At 38.4% G+C, this 18,723-nt stretch overlaps 1 protein-coding gene across 1 annotated transcript in view; it reads left to right on the top strand.

Annotated features, from left to right (window-relative positions):
• Window positions 1-18,723, top strand: part of ZCCHC4 (zinc finger CCHC-type containing 4) — a 50,554-nt gene that overhangs the window by 22,335 nt on the left and 9,496 nt on the right. The window contains exons 6-8 of the mRNA XM_060655314.3: window positions 5,869-5,941; window positions 9,907-10,057; window positions 11,566-11,666. Coding sequence (XP_060511297.3) covers window positions 5,869-5,941; window positions 9,907-10,057; window positions 11,566-11,666 — 325 coding nt within the window. The remainder of the gene's footprint in view (window positions 1-5,868; window positions 5,942-9,906; window positions 10,058-11,565; window positions 11,667-18,723) is intronic.

The following is an 18,723-nucleotide window of genomic DNA, read 5'->3' on the forward strand; positions in this document are numbered from 1 at the left end:
TCTCTCCTTTGGTTGTAGTCGGCCATCTTCTCACGGTGTTCTCACGTAGTCTTTCCTTTGTGTGTGTACGGCCCTAGTGTCTCTCTCTCTCTCTCTCTCTTTTTTTCAAATTTTCATATAAATTCTAGTAAGTTAACATGTAGTATGATATTGGCTTCAGGAATAACATTTAGTGATTCATTACTTACATACAATACTCAGTGCTCATCACAACAAGTGCTCTCCTCAATGCCCATCACCCATTTAACCACCGCCCCTGCCCACCTCCTCTCTAGCAACCCTCAGTTTGTTCTAATCTTTAGTTAAAAGTCTCTTATGGTTTGCTTCCCTCTCTCTCCGTTTTTTGTCCTTCTCATATGTTCATCTACTTTGTTTTGTAAATTCCACATATGAATGAAATCATATAGTATTTGTCTTTCTCTGACTGACTTATATTTCACTTAGCATAGCCCCAGTTTCTCTTTGTATGTCCACATTCCTCTTTTATAAGGACACCAGTCATCTTGCATCATGGACTGCCTTAATGATCTCATTTTAGCTTAATCACCTTTTTATTTTTTTAATTTATTTTTTTTTAATATATGAAATTTATTGTCAAATTGGTTTCCATACAACACCCAGTGCTCATCCAAGATGCCCTCTTCAATACCCATTACCCACCCTCCCCTCCCTCCCACCCCCCATCAACCCTCAGTTTGTTCTCAGTTTTTAAGAGTCTGTTATGCTTTGGCTCTCCCCCACTCTAACTTCTTTTTTTTTTTTTTTTTTCCTTCCCCTCTCCCATGGGTTTCTGTTAAGTTTCTCAGGAGCCACATAAGAGTGAAAACATACGGTATCTGTCTTTCTCTGTATGGCTTATTTCACTTAACATCACACTCTCCAGTTCCATCCACGTTGCTACAAAGGGCCATATTTCATTCTTTCTCATTGGCACGTAGTACTCCATTGTGAATATAAACCACAATTTCTTTATCCATTCATCAGTTGATGGACATTTAGGCTCTTTCCATAATTTGGCTATTGTTGAGAGTGCTGCTATAAACATTGGGGTACGAGTGCCCCCATACATCAGTACTCCTGTATCTCTTGGGTAAATTCCTAGCAGCTTAGTCACCTTTTTAAAAGCTCTGTCTCCAAATAGAGTCACATTCCAAGGTGCCGAGGGTGAGGGGTTCAACAGACGAATGTTGAGGGGTTACAGTTCAGCCCATAATAGGCATTTATCTTAGGAGTGGAATTGCTGGGTCATGTGGAGACCCTACATTTAACTTCTTGAGGAAGTGCTAAGCTGTTTTCCAAGGTGACTACCATTTTACATTCCCAGCAGCCATGTGTGAGTGTTCCAGTTTCTCCATGTTCTTGTCAACTCTTGTTATTGTCTGTCTTTCTAATGTGGTATCTCACTGTGGCTTTGTTTTGTATTTTATTGATGGCTGATTATTTTGAGCATCTTTTCATGCGCTTACAGGCTTTTTGTTTATCTTTTTGGAGAAATATCTATTCAATCCTTTACCCATTTTTAATTGGCTGTCTTTTTATTGTTGAATTGAAAGAGTAATTAATAGATTCTGGATACTAGACCCTCATCAGATATATGATTTGTAAGTATTTTTTCCCTTTCTGTGGGCTGTCTTTTTGTTAGTGATTATGTGCAATTTTTCTCCTTTGGTTGCTTGTGTTTTGGGTGTCATATCTAAGAAGCGATTGCCTAATTCAAGGTCACGAATCTTTACACAATGTTTTCTTCTAAGAGTTTTATGATTTTAACTCTTACATTTAGGTCTTTGATCTATTTTGAGTTTTTTGTAATGTATGGTGTGAGGTAGGAGTCCAACTTTATTCTTTTGCATATGAATATCCAGTTGCCTCAGCAACATTTATGAAATGATTATTCTTTTCTCATTGAATTATCTTGGTACCTTATTGAAAACCAGAGGACCATAAATGTATGCATTTATTTTTGGGCTCTCAACTCTGTTTATTTGGTCTATGTTTATGCTGCTTCCACACTGCCTTGATTACAGTTGCTTTGTAGTAAATTGTGATAATGGAAAGTGGGAGTTTTCCAACTGTATTCTTTCTCAAGATTGTTTTGGCTGGTGTGGGTTCCATCTTAATATGAAGTCTTCCAGTCCATGAACATAGAGTTCTTTCCATTTATTTAGGTTGTTTTTAATTTCTTTAAATATTTTGTAGTTTTTCACTGTATAAGTCTTGCATGTTTTTTGTTAAATTTATTTAAAATATTTTATTCTTTTTGTTGCTATTGTAAATTAAATCATTTTTTAAATTTCATTTTGTATTATTCATTGCTAGTGCCCTAATTTACTTTTTGTTTTTTTAGATTTTATTTATTTATTTATTTATTTATTTATTTATTTACTTATTTATTTATTTATTTATAAGCAATCTCTACACCCAGTGTGGGGCTTGAACTCTCAACCCCAAGATCAGGAGTCTCATGTTCCATGGACTGAGCCAGCCAGGTACCCGGATGTAGTTTTAAAACAAAAACAAAAACAAAAACAAAAAACCAAAAACAACAAAACTGTGCTAAAATGCACATAGGTTAACATTTACCAAGTTAATTATTTAAGTGTACAGTTCAGTGGTATTAAGTTAAATACCTTCACATTGTTGTACAACAGTTCACTAGAACTCTTCTCACCTTGGCTGAATGACTTTTAATTTGAAAGATTTACATGGACTCTTAACTCTTCATTTAAGCTGTGTCTTACAGTTTTACCTCTCTCGAGCCTGTATGAAATCTCCTGGACGGGGTAGGTGATGTGGATAGTTATTTGGTAACTTATCAAATATATTGATTTTTTTTCTTTTCATATCTATACATTTCTGGGCGTGTGTGATGGAAACAAAAGCTGAAAGTGCTGTATTACTTAGCTTAGCTTCTTTGATGCTGAGTCAGTCCTGTAAAAGGTTGACATTGGGTATTGAGGGAGAACTCTTTTACTGAGACACATTAGTGGCCAGAATGAACTGAATCTGTTGCCTGTACTTCCGGTATTATGGGATGTGGAGTCTGTTTGGATTTCTCACAGGGACCACAATTAAAGCAGGAACAGAATCCTGTGTGATTCAGAGTGGCAGTGAATCATTACTTTTGGCCCTTTGACTTTGGTTCCTTGCAGCCCTACAAAAGGTCTGTCTAAGGCTTCAGAGAACTGCCTCAACCCCAGTGTTATATATGCTATAAATATTCTCTTCAGGAGGTCTAAGATATGAAGTTAACATTTGCTAAGATGGATTTTTACATGCTCCAATTTTAGCATGAAAGATGTGAAACTCTATTTGGCAAACTATCATCCAAATAAAGTTATATAAAAAAAAATGAATTTCTTAGGTTCATTTCATGGACTAATTTTATTCAGCTCTTGATTACATTTCCTGTGTATAGAGCATGTTTTACACTTGGTAACTGACTCTCATTTAAAGAGAATGAATGGCCAAATTAAATGAATGTCCTTCTGCAGTTTGCAAGTGCATGCATTTCTGATTGGTTTTGTTTGCCTTATTCAATAGAGAGAATAATTCTCTGAGGCCAATTTCATTTTAAGAGGGTAAGTTCAGTGATTTTTCATAATTTAGAATATGAAAAATTACGCTCCCTTGTTTGTATCTGATGGAAACTCAAGAGCTGAAATTTTGGCTTTTTTCTGTCTCTGACTCTGCCCACTGCTTCCCAGAATGTTTTGGACAAGTGTGCTGTGCTGAATTTTATGTAAATAAAATTTTCTTTTTTAATTTTTTAAAAATGGCTGTTGTGTCTTTTTGAAGCAATAAAAAAAAGGTGGAGGGGGGTAGAGATATATTTTAAAAGGGGTTGTATTTTCCTTTGCTCACCCTTACCAAGCTATGCAAGAGAGAAGAAAATCCGCAAACGATAGTTGATCTGCAGTTGTACTAGTATGGAGATATACCTGTATATAAAATAACTGATACCTATATTATCGGTTATTTGGAATTTACTTAAATAGGGAGACATTTGTTTATTAACGGTAACTGACATTGTCCCACAGTTTTTGGAAGGTTCATCAGGTTACAGTGTATAGCTTAAATACTTTTCAGTTATTCAGACCTTTTATTTCTTCAGTGCAAATTTATGTTTTATGAAATCAGCAGCTGCACTAACAGTATCTCAAATGATATTAAGGGACATTGTACTCAAAATGAACAGCTGTCCTCTCTCCAGAGAACAAGAAGAAGTGGGTTTAAATTATAGGAGGAGAAATTTTGGTTGGACATAAATGAAACTCCCTAATATTAGGGGAATTAAGATATAAATCTTTATAGCAGATATTTATTAAAACAGCAATGCCTTACATTTCATTATGTGCTATGTAGATGCATTGGATTAAGCCCTTTACGTACATTGTTTATACTTACCAAGTCCTATGAAGTAAACACTGTTATCTCTTCCGTTTTGTAGATGAGGAAACCGAGGCTCGGATAGGTTAAATAACTTACTAAGGTTACACAGGTAGTAAGTGAGAGACCCAGAGTTCGAAACCAGACCATCTGACTCTAGAGCCTGTACTTTTAACCACGTGTAATACAGAGAGGATAAAGCAAGGCTGTCCGTTGGGTTGAGCACTCGCCATGGGTGGTGAATCAGTTACGGACAGTAATGGAGAACCGAAGTAGAAATAGAAGCAAAGTGGAGCGCCTGGGTGGCTCAGTCGGTTAAGCGTCTGACTTCAGCTCAGGTCATGATCTCGCAGTCCGTGAGTTTGAGCCCTACATCCGGCTCTCTGCTGTCTGCGCAGAGCCCATTTCAGATCCTCTGTCACCCTCTCTCTTTGCCCCTTCCCTCACCCCCTCTGTCTGTCTCAAAAATAAATAAACATTAAAAAAAAAAAAAATAGAAGCAAAGTGCCACTATCACGATTTGGTCAAAAGTTGACCATGTGTCAACTTGAAAGAAGTGAGCATGTGTCCCTGATTTTTTTTCACTAGGTCATGAATCCTGTAGAAAAACAATGTGGTTCATATGTGAATTGCTTATGGCAAAATTTTGGAAGTTCAGAATCCTATTGCGATAACAAAGAAGTTTCTATATTATACAAAAAACTCAAAATTCAGCAAGAACTAACAAGACCTGGGGAAGATGCAGAGACAGACAGTACAAATACAATTAAGGAATAAAGAAAACTCAGTCTTGTAAGAAATCAAATCAATGCAAATTTAACCATCATATGCTATGAATTTTTAGTAAATTAGCAAAAATTTATAAAATGTTAATACCCAAAGCTGGTACTCTCATTCATTACTGATTGCATTTTAAAGTAGTATGTTAGCAGAATAAAATGGTTCAATCAGTAAATAAATATCTCTCTTTCCTGGCACTAATTCAGTAAATATGAAATGCACATACTTATTTTTCTTATATATCGAGAAGTATATTTTATTGAGCTAATCCGCAATACACAAGAAATGCTTTGTATTAGATATTTTCTTTGTTAACTACAGAAAAAAATAATTAACAGCTGCTGAGCAGAAATGCTTATTCAGTGTTTTTCTTCAAATTATTAACTATGAGAGATGTATTTTAATTGCCAACCCATCTCAAGCTTAAATTGCATAATAATCGGTCAGTAATCTCATTGTTTCTGTATAATTCTGTGGTCTGAAGGAACATGCGAATCTTATATATACGTATTCTTAAATTTGATATTTATTCTTTGCTATGGACTCCCTGAGACTTTGGGAAAGCACTCTTTACTTCGAAAAGTAAGGAATGATGGAATTGCTTTTATTAAAGGTGTGCTTTGATAGTTTTAAAATTTAGTTTGTATGTATTTACTGTATACATAACTGGACAGATAACTACAGTAATAAATCATTTTACAGGTATTCACAGTTTTATATGGAAGATAGCTTTTGCCGTTATAACATGTTCAACCATCACTTCTTTGATGGAAAGGTAAGAATTATTACCGTCATCCTTCTTACTGTGGAAGAACAAATTCGAGAGCACCTCCTTTCTTATTTTCTTTGAGTTCCTCAAGATCAGACTGTGGCTGTCCCACCGTTTATTGGTGTTTAGTTTTCTTCATCCACTGAGTGTGTGTTGAGCCCCTAGAAGCAATTGTACTCTTGTTCTTTTGTGACTTTTTGCTGCTTTTCAGATAAAGACCCACTTTCTTACCAAGGCCCACGTGGCTCAGCCTGAGCTGACCCCTGCCACCCTCCAGTGGCTCTCTTTGTTCCCTGCTCTGCTGTGTGTGTTCGTGTTCAGGATGTCTGACTTTCATCTCGGAGTGGCTTCTCTGCCCCGGGGGCTTTTGCCCACGGTGTTTCCTCTGCCTTCTGGGCTCATTTTGCCTTGTTAAGTTCACCTTATCCTTCAGAGCTCTTTTCCAAGCCACTTTCTCTAGCCTCCCCTGGCCCCCAGACAAGGTCAAGTTCTCCTTTGTACTTTGATACTATAATTAAATAATCCTGTGGTTGGTTGTTTGATGTCTGCCTCCCCGATAAATATTAAGGGGGTTTATGGTTTTATTAAACTAATTCTTTTTTTTTTTTTTTAATTTTTTTTTTTTTTAACGTTTATTTATTTTTGGGACAGAGAGAGACAGAGCATGAATGGGGGAGGGGCAGAGAGAGAGGGAGACACAGAATCGGAAGCAGGCTCCAGGTTCTGAGCCATCAGCCCAGAGCCTGACGCGGGGCTCGAACTCACGGACCGCGAGATCGTGACCTGAGCTGAAGTCGGACGCTTAACCGACGGAGCCACCCAGGCGCCCCAAACTAATTCTTAAAAATCAGACTGTGTCAGGAGTGAACCCTAATCTACGAATGGTGTGTCAGTGTGGGTTCATTAGTTGTGCAAATGTACCGCTCTGGTGGGGGATGGTGGTAGTGGGGAAGGCTGTCCATGTGTAGCAGGGGATGGCATCTGTCAGTACTATGATGTTAGTAACGTCACTATGAATAAACAACATAGCAGAGCTGATACTGGCACTCCTAGTTTGAGCTCTTTGTTAGTCTTATTACAATATAAAAACTATACCCAACCAAGTAATGACACCTGACAGGAAGTTGGCCACACTGTTTGAAATTATCAAGACTACTTGAAGCACATATCCATATATGTATGTATATCACTTTTTTTTCCAGAAATTCTGAACCATGTATACGTATATATTATGTTTTTAGATATTAACTGATGATAGAACAAAAACCAAGCCAAACTAAAACACTAAGCATCCAGGAAATGAAAGCACATTCTAAGTTGTTTGGGATTGAAAAATGAGTCTCCTGATTCAGTCTAGCCAGTGATGCACTCCTTCCACGAGACTCAGTCAGCATTGGGTTCTATATTTTTTAGCTATGATAGCCATAAAAACCAAGTATTGAAATAAATAGCAGTTAGAACTAGACATATTGCAGAGTTTCCCAAAGCAGTTATGTGGTCGATCATCTCCAGGATTTGAGAACTGATTAGATGAGTGTGAAGGAGAGAGAGGTATTGAAAACTCACTTGACAGTGGACGATGATGGGCTTCTCAACTAGGACAGTGGCAGGGGGAAAAAGAGAGAGGTGGATTCCGTGGGCTTCCACAGATGGAAACCAGAAGACTTGGTGGTAAGTATACTGGGGGAGAAGTCCAAGAGGATATGGTGGTCCGGCCTGGATTTGTATTTCATTCTTCAAAACAGAGGGTAGGGAAGTTTGGAAGGGAGATTTGGAAATGTCAAGTTTCTGGAGCTGGTGAAATGTGGATGCAGAGGTATTGAGTATGGCTTCTTGAAACTGGGGGGCCTCAAGCTCAGGAGTGTGGTCAGGGCTGGGTTCAGAGTTGGCGAAGTAATAACTGAGTCTGTGTTACTGCTTGATACCGCAGTAGTGGGTCGGGTTTGTTCATTTGCTTATTTGTTCTTAATACTATACCATGATTTGCATTCTATTTTGAACAATAATGGTAAGATAAGAGTGAAGTTACACTGAAATCGCTAACCGTTGGCTAACAGTATCTTATATGTTAAGAAAGTAGCATGTGATTCATTTCTGTAGGAAATTCTTTTGAACTTTTATTGAAAGCTTATGGAAATACCTTAAAAGTCTCTAGAATAATGGTTGGAATAAGCTGCCAAGACCGAGCTCCACTTTATCTTTCCCAGAAGAAAACAATCGTCTAGCTCAGGCTTTCCTCTCTCTATATTTTAGGAGCAGCCTCTAAATAGCACTGCATCTGTAGAGATTGATCTACAGAAAACTATTGTCTTGATGATTTTACCGTCTGCCCTTTTTCTGCCTGCTTCCTGAGTCAAAGGTTTTCAGTAGAGATTTACCATCTACTAATCCATCACTGAGTATTTAAGCATCTACCAGGCGCCTGTAAAGGTGTGCAGGGAACTTTCGGGGATAGAGGTCTCTGTCTCTGCAGGTAAGCACTTCACAGTCCACAGGATTAAAAAGCAGGTATTCCTTGTTTCCCAGAGAAAATCATATAGTCTTTCAGGTAATGGGAAGTGTCATATGCTTCAGTGGTCAAGGAGGTTGAAGCATGTCTAGAGGGAAGTTATTTAAAGTACCAGGCCCTTTTTTTAGTGATGATTAAGGTGAAGGGAAGAGTTAAGTTATGTCAACGTTGGTGATGTCAAGCATGCGTTTCCCATAGGTCAACAGCAGGACCCTCAGCAAGTCACGACGGGATGTCCGACCGTTGGAAACAAACATACTCCAATGGGCCATCCCGCCATTGGAGACAAATGCACTCTTTACTGGTTTTTTAATTTGGTTAAGAGCTTAGATTTCACTTACTTGTTCCTTTTCCTTTCCTACGTTTAAGCCTAAGGAATTTGAAGGTTTTTCAATAACATCATCTGTACTTTAAGTCCTTGTTCACGTAGGCAGGTTAAGGAAGTGCCAGGCACTACTTGAAAAATGATTAACCTTCCTGACATACCATCCATCGCCGTAGGACTTCGAGTAGGAAGTTAATAAAGACTCTCCTAGGGAAAGGGGATTAGGATGTTGTGGTTTTTCCTTTCATCAATTGGGTCTTCTAAATTGATTTAGTAGTAGAACAATATATATTTTATTATAAAGTATATATGGGCTGATTAAAGTTTAAAACGCCATTAAAGTTTAAAGTCTTAGGCCATTTTTATAGTGTGTTGATTTGCTTTTATAGATGAGTACTTGAAAACTACTACAAAGTCAGTAGACTGGAGTTAGTATCATAGGTATATTTCTTATTAACTTCTCCCAAAGCAAAAAAATAATAAATATCCTAGACAGTGGTTAATGTTAACTTTACAATGACTGAAAACAATTAGTCTGTTGGGAAAATGCGTTAATACCATGGTTTCACAGCCTTGATAAGCTTTGTTATTTGTCGTCTTTCATTTATTTACGTACCGTGCATGTCCGAATACATCTGTCATATACCCGGTGCTCAAGAACACGTGCATGGAAACTGGTGACGTGTAGCTCCTATTAAACTGAACTCATGGTGGTGGACAAACCAGATAGGAAAAGAGTCCGTCTTATTCGTCTTTGTGTCTCCAGTGTTTAGCTCAGTCCCTGCTTCTGTTTGTGGAATTGAATTTAGCGTTTTAGATAGTCTTCATGGGTAATGAGTTTTTCTCTTTTAGGTTACTAAATTTAGTTTTTTAATTTAACCATTTGAAATGTGTAGTCCTCTGATAGTGATGGTGTTTGAATTTGCAATTTAAAAAACCCGCTTATCAAGGAGCCCAAAGATAAAATCTTCTGGGGGCTGAATGAGAGAGGCTTCTGGATGTCACCGAGGGACTCTGAGGTGGCAGGATGGGTGAAGTTTCAGTACAAACAGGAGGACCGAGCCTAATACATCCTCCAGATAGGATGAAGTGCCTCCCTCTCGTGCTCATTTAGAAATGAATTTTTATTTGTTCCAGGCTGCCCTTGAAGTATGCAGAACATTTTTACAGGAAGATAAAGGTGAGGGAGTCATTATGGTGACAGATCCTCCTTTTGGTGGCTTGGTTGAACCTCTGGCTGTTACATTCAAGAAGTTAATTGCTATGTGGAAAGAAGGTCAAAGCCAAGGTGTGTAATTTATTACTTACTGCAAAACAAACATGTATCTGTGTATCTACTTCCTGTCAAATATTAGCAGAGCTCAGTGAATCAGAGCTCTGATAAAATATACATGTCTTGGGTTCTTGTGTTTTTCTAAAACGGGCTCATATGAGAATGTGGCACACTTCATTATCATGATACACTTTGTATTTTCCTAATCATGTGTTCTCAAAATGACTTGCAGGTGAGCATAAGGGGACATTATGAAGAATCGCAGGAAACCGTTGGCATTTATTTAATAGATATTTACTGAGTACTGGGTACTGTTTGGGTGCTGGGAATGGAGTACCATGCGAGATGGGCACATTTCCCCGTCCTCGCGGATCTTACATTCCATGTTCCTAAAGTCCTGCCCAAAGCTCCTGGAGGTCACCCAGCCTGTGGCCCAGAGCTCTAAACTGTGCCAAGATTGGGGTAGAAAGATCGGACGTGCGCTAGCCTTACAGTGGTTATCAGTGATAGATACCCACGTAGATAGAGGTGCGTTAATGGCGGGGGGTTATTATTCATTTTAAAGTGGCTTAGGCCTTTGAAGTATTTTATGTCATTATCTAATTAGTTGGCACATTTTTTAGCTTCCAGCTTGCAAGTTGATAAACTGTAAGAGCGCCAGGCTTCTTCGTTAATTGTGCTTGTGCTTTGGAGAGAGAATGCAAACGAAATCTAAAACATGACTTACAGTGTTAAGTATTCCACTTATTTTCAGATCTTAAGTCCACTTATCAGAATAGATAAAGTCAGGGTTATCGGGGAAGCAATAAAGAGCTCAGTGGTCTTGAATTTCAGTTCTGCCACTTATTGGCCACATGAACTTGAACAAAATACCTAAATCTTATGGCTTCAGTTGCCCTGGCTATAAATGGGGTTGTTAACATCTAACTGTAAGGGTTATTGTAAGGAGATAATGTATAGAAAGTACCTAGTATTGTGCTCAGCCTCTACTGGGTGCTCTGCAATTAACAGCCATATCCCCAGTCTGTCATCAAAGTTAATGTGGATAAAATTGTTTTTAAGAATCTTCCATGATTTGGGAAAGAATTGATTCACCCCGGAAAAGCACATAACGAGTTGTGGCAGAGTTGTGTTCTGCCTTCCGGCCTCTGCCTTCTGGCCCGTGCTTCCTGCCCCACAGCACAGCCACCTTGCTCCTCACGTGATGCTCCCTTTCATCTCCCACTTTACTGGTGATGTCTTTGCCTTTACTGGAATAGAGTGATATGTGTGTAAGGATTCCTTTTACATTTCCTTTATAGCTGTGTTTAGATCTAAAAGAACATTTCCACTGGCTCTTGGGAAAGATCAGGTTGTAAATGGCAGTCTGGTGAACATTCTCTTCTTTTGTATGATTTAAATGCATTGAATGTTTGCAATTTCTCCCAGTATCAGAAGTTTTTCAATTATAGCTGTTTTATTTTTTTTAATTTAAATTTCTTATTTTCTCCGCCCCCCCCCCCTTTTTTTTTTTGATCCATTAGATAGCAGTCACAAAGAACTACCTGTATTCTGGATTTTCCCCTATTTTTTTGAATCCCGAATTCGTCAGTTTTTTCCAAGCTTCTGCATGCTGGATTACCAGGTATAGTAAATATTCTGTTTTCGGGCATGACCGAGGAATGCTTAAGTAAATATTGTGATCAGACTATCTATCAGGTTTAGCATATGAAAATATTATAAGCTGTATTAAACACTAAAATTGTACCATATGTAGCTTAGTCCAGAGGTTCCTAATTGTAATTTTAGGGCACTGATTAAAAATATAGATTCTTAGGTACCAAAATAAACCAACTAAATCAAAATTAGAGAGTAAAGCCCGAAGAAACCATATTTTCCCAGGCTTTCCGGGTGATTCTGCAGTGTAACTAGGTTTTAGACCGACTGACCTAACCTTTATCATCACCAGAAGATGCCACAGAACCTCAGAGTCATTGTTAGGAACGGGGATTTTTGTCTGTTCAGAGGTTGTAGAGAAGTAAGTCGCTTTTCTGGTTGGTGGCATGTCATGTACACTTTACTGTGTCACTCAGAGGATGCCAGGAGCTCTGAAGGGAGGCGTATCCCAGGTAGCAGCATGTCAGAGAGGCAGAGATGCTGAGGTCTGTGTGTGGGGGTGAGTGTGCTGATTTCAGGGTGGAATTGACCAGCCCGCCCTCCCATCTCTGCCCTCAACTCCTTCTGCTTTAATGTCCACTTTCCTGTATTCATTCCCTTGGGTTCTGAAGTTAACCCGATTGTCACCATCACCATGTGTGGTCACCAAGTGGCCACTGCTTCCTCTTTTGTAGTGATATTTTTCTATTTGAGCTGCTGAGCAACGGACTACCTTTATGAAGGCTTTTCAGCCATAGAACTGAAAATATCTTCCCTACTTGTTACAAGCTAGTGCTTGGATCTGAGCTTTCTAATCTTGAAGACATTTATCATGAGAATGATGAAGATTACCATATGAAAAAAGTTGTTATGTTTCTTTCAGAAACAGTGTTACCAAAAATGAGAGGATAGACCCTACCTGTGATTCTATCCCAAATAGCAAATATCATAATTTTCCGTGTTTGTCATCATAGCAGACAAATCTGAATTCTGTTTTCCCCCCTGTGTCTTATGTACGTGTACATTTGTAAATGTAGCGCCATAGTTTTTATGCTTTTAATCACTTTAAATTATCTCATTAGCAAGTTATGTTATCAATTGTTATTATTCTTTTTTTTTTTTTTTTTTTGGACTCAGATTGCTTCCACCTTTAAGGCACTATAAATACCACTGCCATAAACACCTTTTATTCAAATAATTTTTTCCATATTTTACATAACGTCCTTAAAATAAATTTCCAAAACCGAAATAGAATTCCAAACATTATGTTATCGAATTTAGTGGACATTTCTATGGCTTCTGAACCATATTACCAGGTTCCTTTCCAAAAGCGTACATAGCACAAACCATTTTAACCTTGAATTCTCAAGCTCTGCTTTAGGCAAAGTCCATGTCATAATTCTTCCCGATTCCGGTTTACTTTCCTTTTTAGGACACACAGTTTTCTGTTTCTTGTCTGAGAGGTGCCTCTAGTGTGGACATTTGCAGAGCAGAGATAGCGGCCATATCCTAAAGATGTTAACCAAGGAAACTTCTCAGTTGGCAGGAGCGCCTGCTGCCTTTGACAGTGAAGAATCATGTGGCACGATGTTTGGCACAATAGTAGGTGCCTTATACACGTTGAATAAATAACTGTCTGAAAACCAGTGTGAACTCCAGAGTTGAAAAGGAACTGGGTTTTAATCCTGGTTCTGCCCCTTACTAGCTAGGCCTGTACATTTTATCTAACTCTCTGCAGCCCATGTGACCTGTTAAATGAGCAGAGTAATAATCTATCTGCCTCAATAAGGTTTTGAGAATTATATAACACACAAAAAGGCTTAGCCTCGTCCCTGACGCACAGCAAATGTAGATTAAAGGCTATTGGTCTCAGCATTGTTGTGACCATCACTTTATTGTCACCATTCAGACAGTCCCAAGGTGGGGGTAAAACTCTTCTTTCGGGCTTTTTTTTTTTGTTTTTTTGTACAGTATCTGAAACATTAAATTTGCAAAACATAAGGTCCCTCAGAAAACTGGTCCATTCATATTTATTTATTTTTTAATGTTTGTTTATTTTTGAGAGAGGGCGTGAGCAGGGGAGGGACACAGAGAGGAAGAAACAGAGGATCTGAAGCGGGTTGATTCAGCACTTGAACCCACGAACCGCGAGATCATGACCCGAGCCGAAGTCGGACGCCTAACCGAGCCACCCAGGCGCCCTTCCATACACTTTTAGAGATGAGTTTTCACTAAGGGCAGGAGTTTGAAATGGCAAGGAGCCCAAAGAAGGCAGATCAAGAGTAGAGTGGATGAGAGAGGTTACTGTGGAGAAACCAGTCATTGTTTGTTTTGACAGCCTGTGTTACTAGGAAGGAACCTGTGGGAATACTGGAGTCTCGCTGTTGAGAAATCGTTCCAAGGTCCAAGCTTATAAAAAATAATTATCCAGGGGAGCCAGGGTGGCTCAGTTGGTTAAACGTCTGACTCTTGATTTCGGCTCAGGTCATGATCTCACATTTCATGACATCGAGCCCTGCGTCCGGCTCTGCACTGACAGTGACGAGTCTGCTTGGGATTCGCCATCTCTCTATGCCTCCCCTGCACACGTGCGCTCTCTCTCTCGGTCTGTCTCTCTCTCCCTCAAAAATAAATGAACATTAAAAAAACGATAATTATACAATTCATTGTATTGGTGAAAAAGTTTCTAATTAGGCCATATGTATCAGGGTAAAAAGTAGTCTTTTTGGTAAAGAGAAAGCCAAACTTTGAAAAGGAAAATTAGAATACAATCTGTGAAACAAAGAAAAATCTTTGTTTTTCCTGATTTCTACTAAAGATCAGAACACTACTGCCCTTTATATGCTCAGATGGAGAAATTGTTTTCACCGTATCTCCCATTGTGTTTATAAACCTTATTTGTTGTATCTTACCTTGATGGCCTTTCTTTTCTTTTCTTTTCTCTTTTCTTTTCTTTTCTTTCTTTCTTTTTCTTTTTTTCTTTATTTCTTTCTTTTGATTTTTTTCTGGATTTACTGTTATTATCCTTTCTGACACTTTTATTTTCTTTCTTTTCTTTCTCTTGTTATTTTAACCTTACTTTGTGGTAATTTATTTTCTTGTATATTAGCTGCCTGCATCAAATGAAATTTTGAAAGTCTCTTGTCCTCCTTCCCAGGTCTTTTGCCATAGACTTTGATTAGACCTTCTTTTTCACATTGCCCAAGATGATTATAAGCTCCCAAACCATAATACAGTAAAAAAAAAAAAAAAAAATCACTAAATCTCTTTTTTTTGAAATACTTTAATACTTTCTGGGTAAGAAGAATGCAGAAATGCTGCAAATCTTCATAAAATATAAGTCAGACTCTTCAATGATAAAGCACTTGATGACTACAGAATAAAATAATCATCGAAGACCTAGAAAACTAAAAGTTCTATTAAGGGCAGATTAGAAAGGAAGGATGTGATAATGAAAAGAAATTTTGATTCACAGTCAGAAGTGTGAGTCCTAGCATACTGCCTTTTAGAGGCTCTTTAATCTTGGAAGAAGTCAGTTTATCTTTCCTGGTCTCTGTTTCCTTACCTATAAAATAAAATGATTGAATCAGAAAAGAGATGGCAGATAAGTTTCACTTTTAGTGCTTTAGTGGTAAGCCTGATAAATTGGTAGTGACTTCCTGGAGAATTTGTTGAGAATACCATGCCGAGTGGCAGCGAGTAGTGTGTGATTGATTAGTGATGTCTGCCACAGGGACAGGGTCAGGGAGTAGTGGCATTCGGGTCCTGTATTTACCGTATCTGAACTAGATCACCTCACTTCCCTTCCACTGCGAACATGCAACGATCTCTTGTTTCTCCTTCATCTGGGACATTTGTTTGGATTGTTATAAGTACAAACTTCGCTTTTTTTTTTTAAGCTATCTTTAAAAAAATCATCCTGTGTTAAACTGTGTTTTGAAATTTTTATTTTCATGTTCAGAAATGAAGATATTTTGACAGGAATTCCTGACAAATGATTGCAAATTTTACAGGATGGCAACTGAAATTCTTAAAACTTGTATGTAATAAACAAACATGTAAAGGGTTTGGAGTGACAAAGGGGATTATATGTATATATAACATATATTATAATATATATTGTATGTATATAATGTTTTATTTTATTAAAAATATTTTTTTGTTTTTTTTTTATTTTTGAGAGTGAGAGAGAGAGAGAGACAGAGACAGAGTGTGAGTGGGGGAGGGTCAGAGAGAGAGGGAGACACAGAATCCAAAGCAGTCTCCAGGCTCTGAGCTGTCAGCACAGAGCCCACGCGGGACTCGAACTCATGAACCATGAGATCGTGACCTGAGCCCAAGTAGGATGCTTAACTGAGTGAGCCACCCAGGCACCCCTATAATTTTAAATAAGAGGTACATGGAATATGGGGAATATGACTAAAAGACCTTATTGCTCTGGTGGAAATTGGTTGATGGAGCTGAAGAGTTCACTTCAGACCTTTTGAAACACTGAAATTAAATAAATAGATTATAGTCCTTAGGGAATTGGGAAAATAAATACAAGTACGGTGTCTTTTTAATCTTTGTTTCCCGGAGGGATGCCTAGGACATAGTAGGTGCAAAATAAATGTCTGGTGACTTGAACGTCTTGGTGTCTGTATAACCAGTTCCAGTCTCGTGTTACAGAAGAAATTTGCGTATAGATAAAATTAAAAGTTAAGAACTGCAGAGATTTTGTGCTTTCCCTCATTTCTATACAGTACTTCATCACATTAATCAGTTCCATGGGAGAAATTTTCTATTTGAAAATGCCTCTCATCATCATTGTGAGTGAAATGTCAGAGATAATGATGGGAAAATGGTGTATCAGCTCTACCACTAGTGATATGCAATTTGCAAAATTGTGTTTGCTTTACAGCGCTTCCTTCCATAGGACGTTTATTTGTGTGGATGAAGCTATGAAATATGGATGTATGTTAGAGGTACATTAATTTACCCTAGCAGCATGCATTTTACATACCATATGTTTATAGTTAATTAGCACAACAAACCCGCATTTAAAAATAATAATAATCTCAATTAGGTTATGCAAAATCAAGCAATCAACCACCTTCCTGACACATACATTCTCCAACTCCTGGGGTAGCCATAAAGAGATTGTTCTTTTTTTTCCCTCTCTTCTATCTGCCATCCGTTGTATTGCCTCGAATATTCCATTTCTTAGAAATTTTTCTAAGGTCCTCTTTTCCAACATTTGAAGATCTTCCTGAGGTTCTCTTGGGAAGGTTTTTTCTTTCTTATGATACTCATAAATGTTCAAAATATCTTTGTTGAATTTAATAAGGTATCATGTTTTTATTGAGTACATAGAGGAGTGTATTAGGGAGAAATTATGAATTTAAATAGGTTTAAAAGAAAACTACTACAGTAATATTTTAAGGTAATTTTGAAGTAAAACCTACTTTTGTATCTTAGCCTCTAATAGGTGACATATATTCATAGAATTTTAAAGTTGGAAAGAAACATGAGGGGTGTAACGTAGGCTAACTTTTCACCATAATAATCGTCTCTACTAAGTGAGTCACCGGCCTCACTTGAATGCTTTCAGTGAGCAAAGTCCTGCAGCCTTACAAGGCAACTCAATTTATTTAATAGCTCTAATCGTTAGAAAATTTTCTCATATTGAGATAAAATATGCTCCCTATTAACTTCTAACCATTGGTCCTACTTCTATTCTCCAGAGCAATAAAGGCTAAGTCTAATTTCGATTCCACTGACACCCCTTCAGTTATAAAACAGCTATCAGATCTTCCCAGTGTTCGCTTTTCTGAATAAACACCACCCCCAGTACGTTAAACTACAAATCCTATTCATTCATTCATTCACTACTTTTGGTAGAAATGAACTTGTTTTATCAGCGTCTCTCTTCATATGCAGTGACTGAATGCAGGGCTTCAAATGTAATCTAACTTCATCCTTTCCTTGTTATGATATTACACTTCTGCATAGGGCAGCTGTGAGCCCATGTCAGCTCTCACACCGTCACGCCAGACCGTGGACTTACCATGCTGATAGTTAACCAGAACCCCCAGGGTTTGTCCCCGCCCCCTCCCCAACTGTCCCTTGTTTAGCTGGGTCTCCTCATGTGTCACTTATTTTCCCCCCGCTGCTAAAGCTTATTGATGAGTCTTCCTGAACTTGTTCATCTGTTAGTCTGATAGCCAGCCACAGCAGGGCCATACAGAGAGCTCAGGAATTTCTCATTAAAGGCCCTCTCTTTCCATTGTCATTAAGTCTTTATATTTTTGTGATTTGTTTATTAAATAGCTAGCTTGCAAGCCAGTTCTTCTATGAAATTCTTAAGTGTATTCTTGTTTAGAATCCAAACAATTCAGTCTAACTTATTTGAAAGTTGGGCTCTGCCTGTATTGACTTTATAAAAATCTCATGGTATTCTTGCGGATAATCTAGAACAACGCTTCTCAAATTTTAGTGTGCCAGGAAGGCTTGTTAAGACTACAGATTGTGGAGCAGGGGGTGGGGGTGCCTGGGTGGCTCCATCGGTTAAGCTCAGGTCATTATTCGTAGTTCGTGAGTTCGAGCCCCACATCGGGCTCTCTGCTGCCAGCTTGGAGCCTGCTTGGGATGCTCTGTCCTCCTCTCTCTCTCTCTCTCTCTCTCTCTCTCTCTCTCTCTCTTTCTCTCTTTCTCTCTCTCTCTGCCCTTTCCTTGCTCACGTGCATGCTGTCTCTGTCTCTCAAAAATAAATACATACATACATAAATAGTTCCTGTTAAAAAAAAAAAAAGAGAATGCAGATTGCAGGCCCTGACCCCCAGAACTTCTCTTTTCTTAGGTCTTAGGCTGGGGAGAATGTGCTTTTCTAGCAAGATCTCAGGGGCGGTGCTGGTGTTGCCAATCCAGGCATCGCACCTGAGAATTACTGATCTAGAGAAAGATGGACTTAGTGACCAGGTGGATTCAGAGCAGGTTTAAAGCCAAAGAGAGAATGCATATGGATGACAGAGAGGTTGGAGAAGGAGGCGGGAGCAAGAAGCCTATTG

This window comes from Panthera onca, chromosome B1 (assembly GCF_046562875.1).
Source record: "Panthera onca isolate mPanOnc1 chromosome B1, mPanOnc1 haplotype 2, whole genome shotgun sequence".
NCBI lineage: Eukaryota > Metazoa > Chordata > Mammalia > Carnivora > Felidae > Panthera > Panthera onca.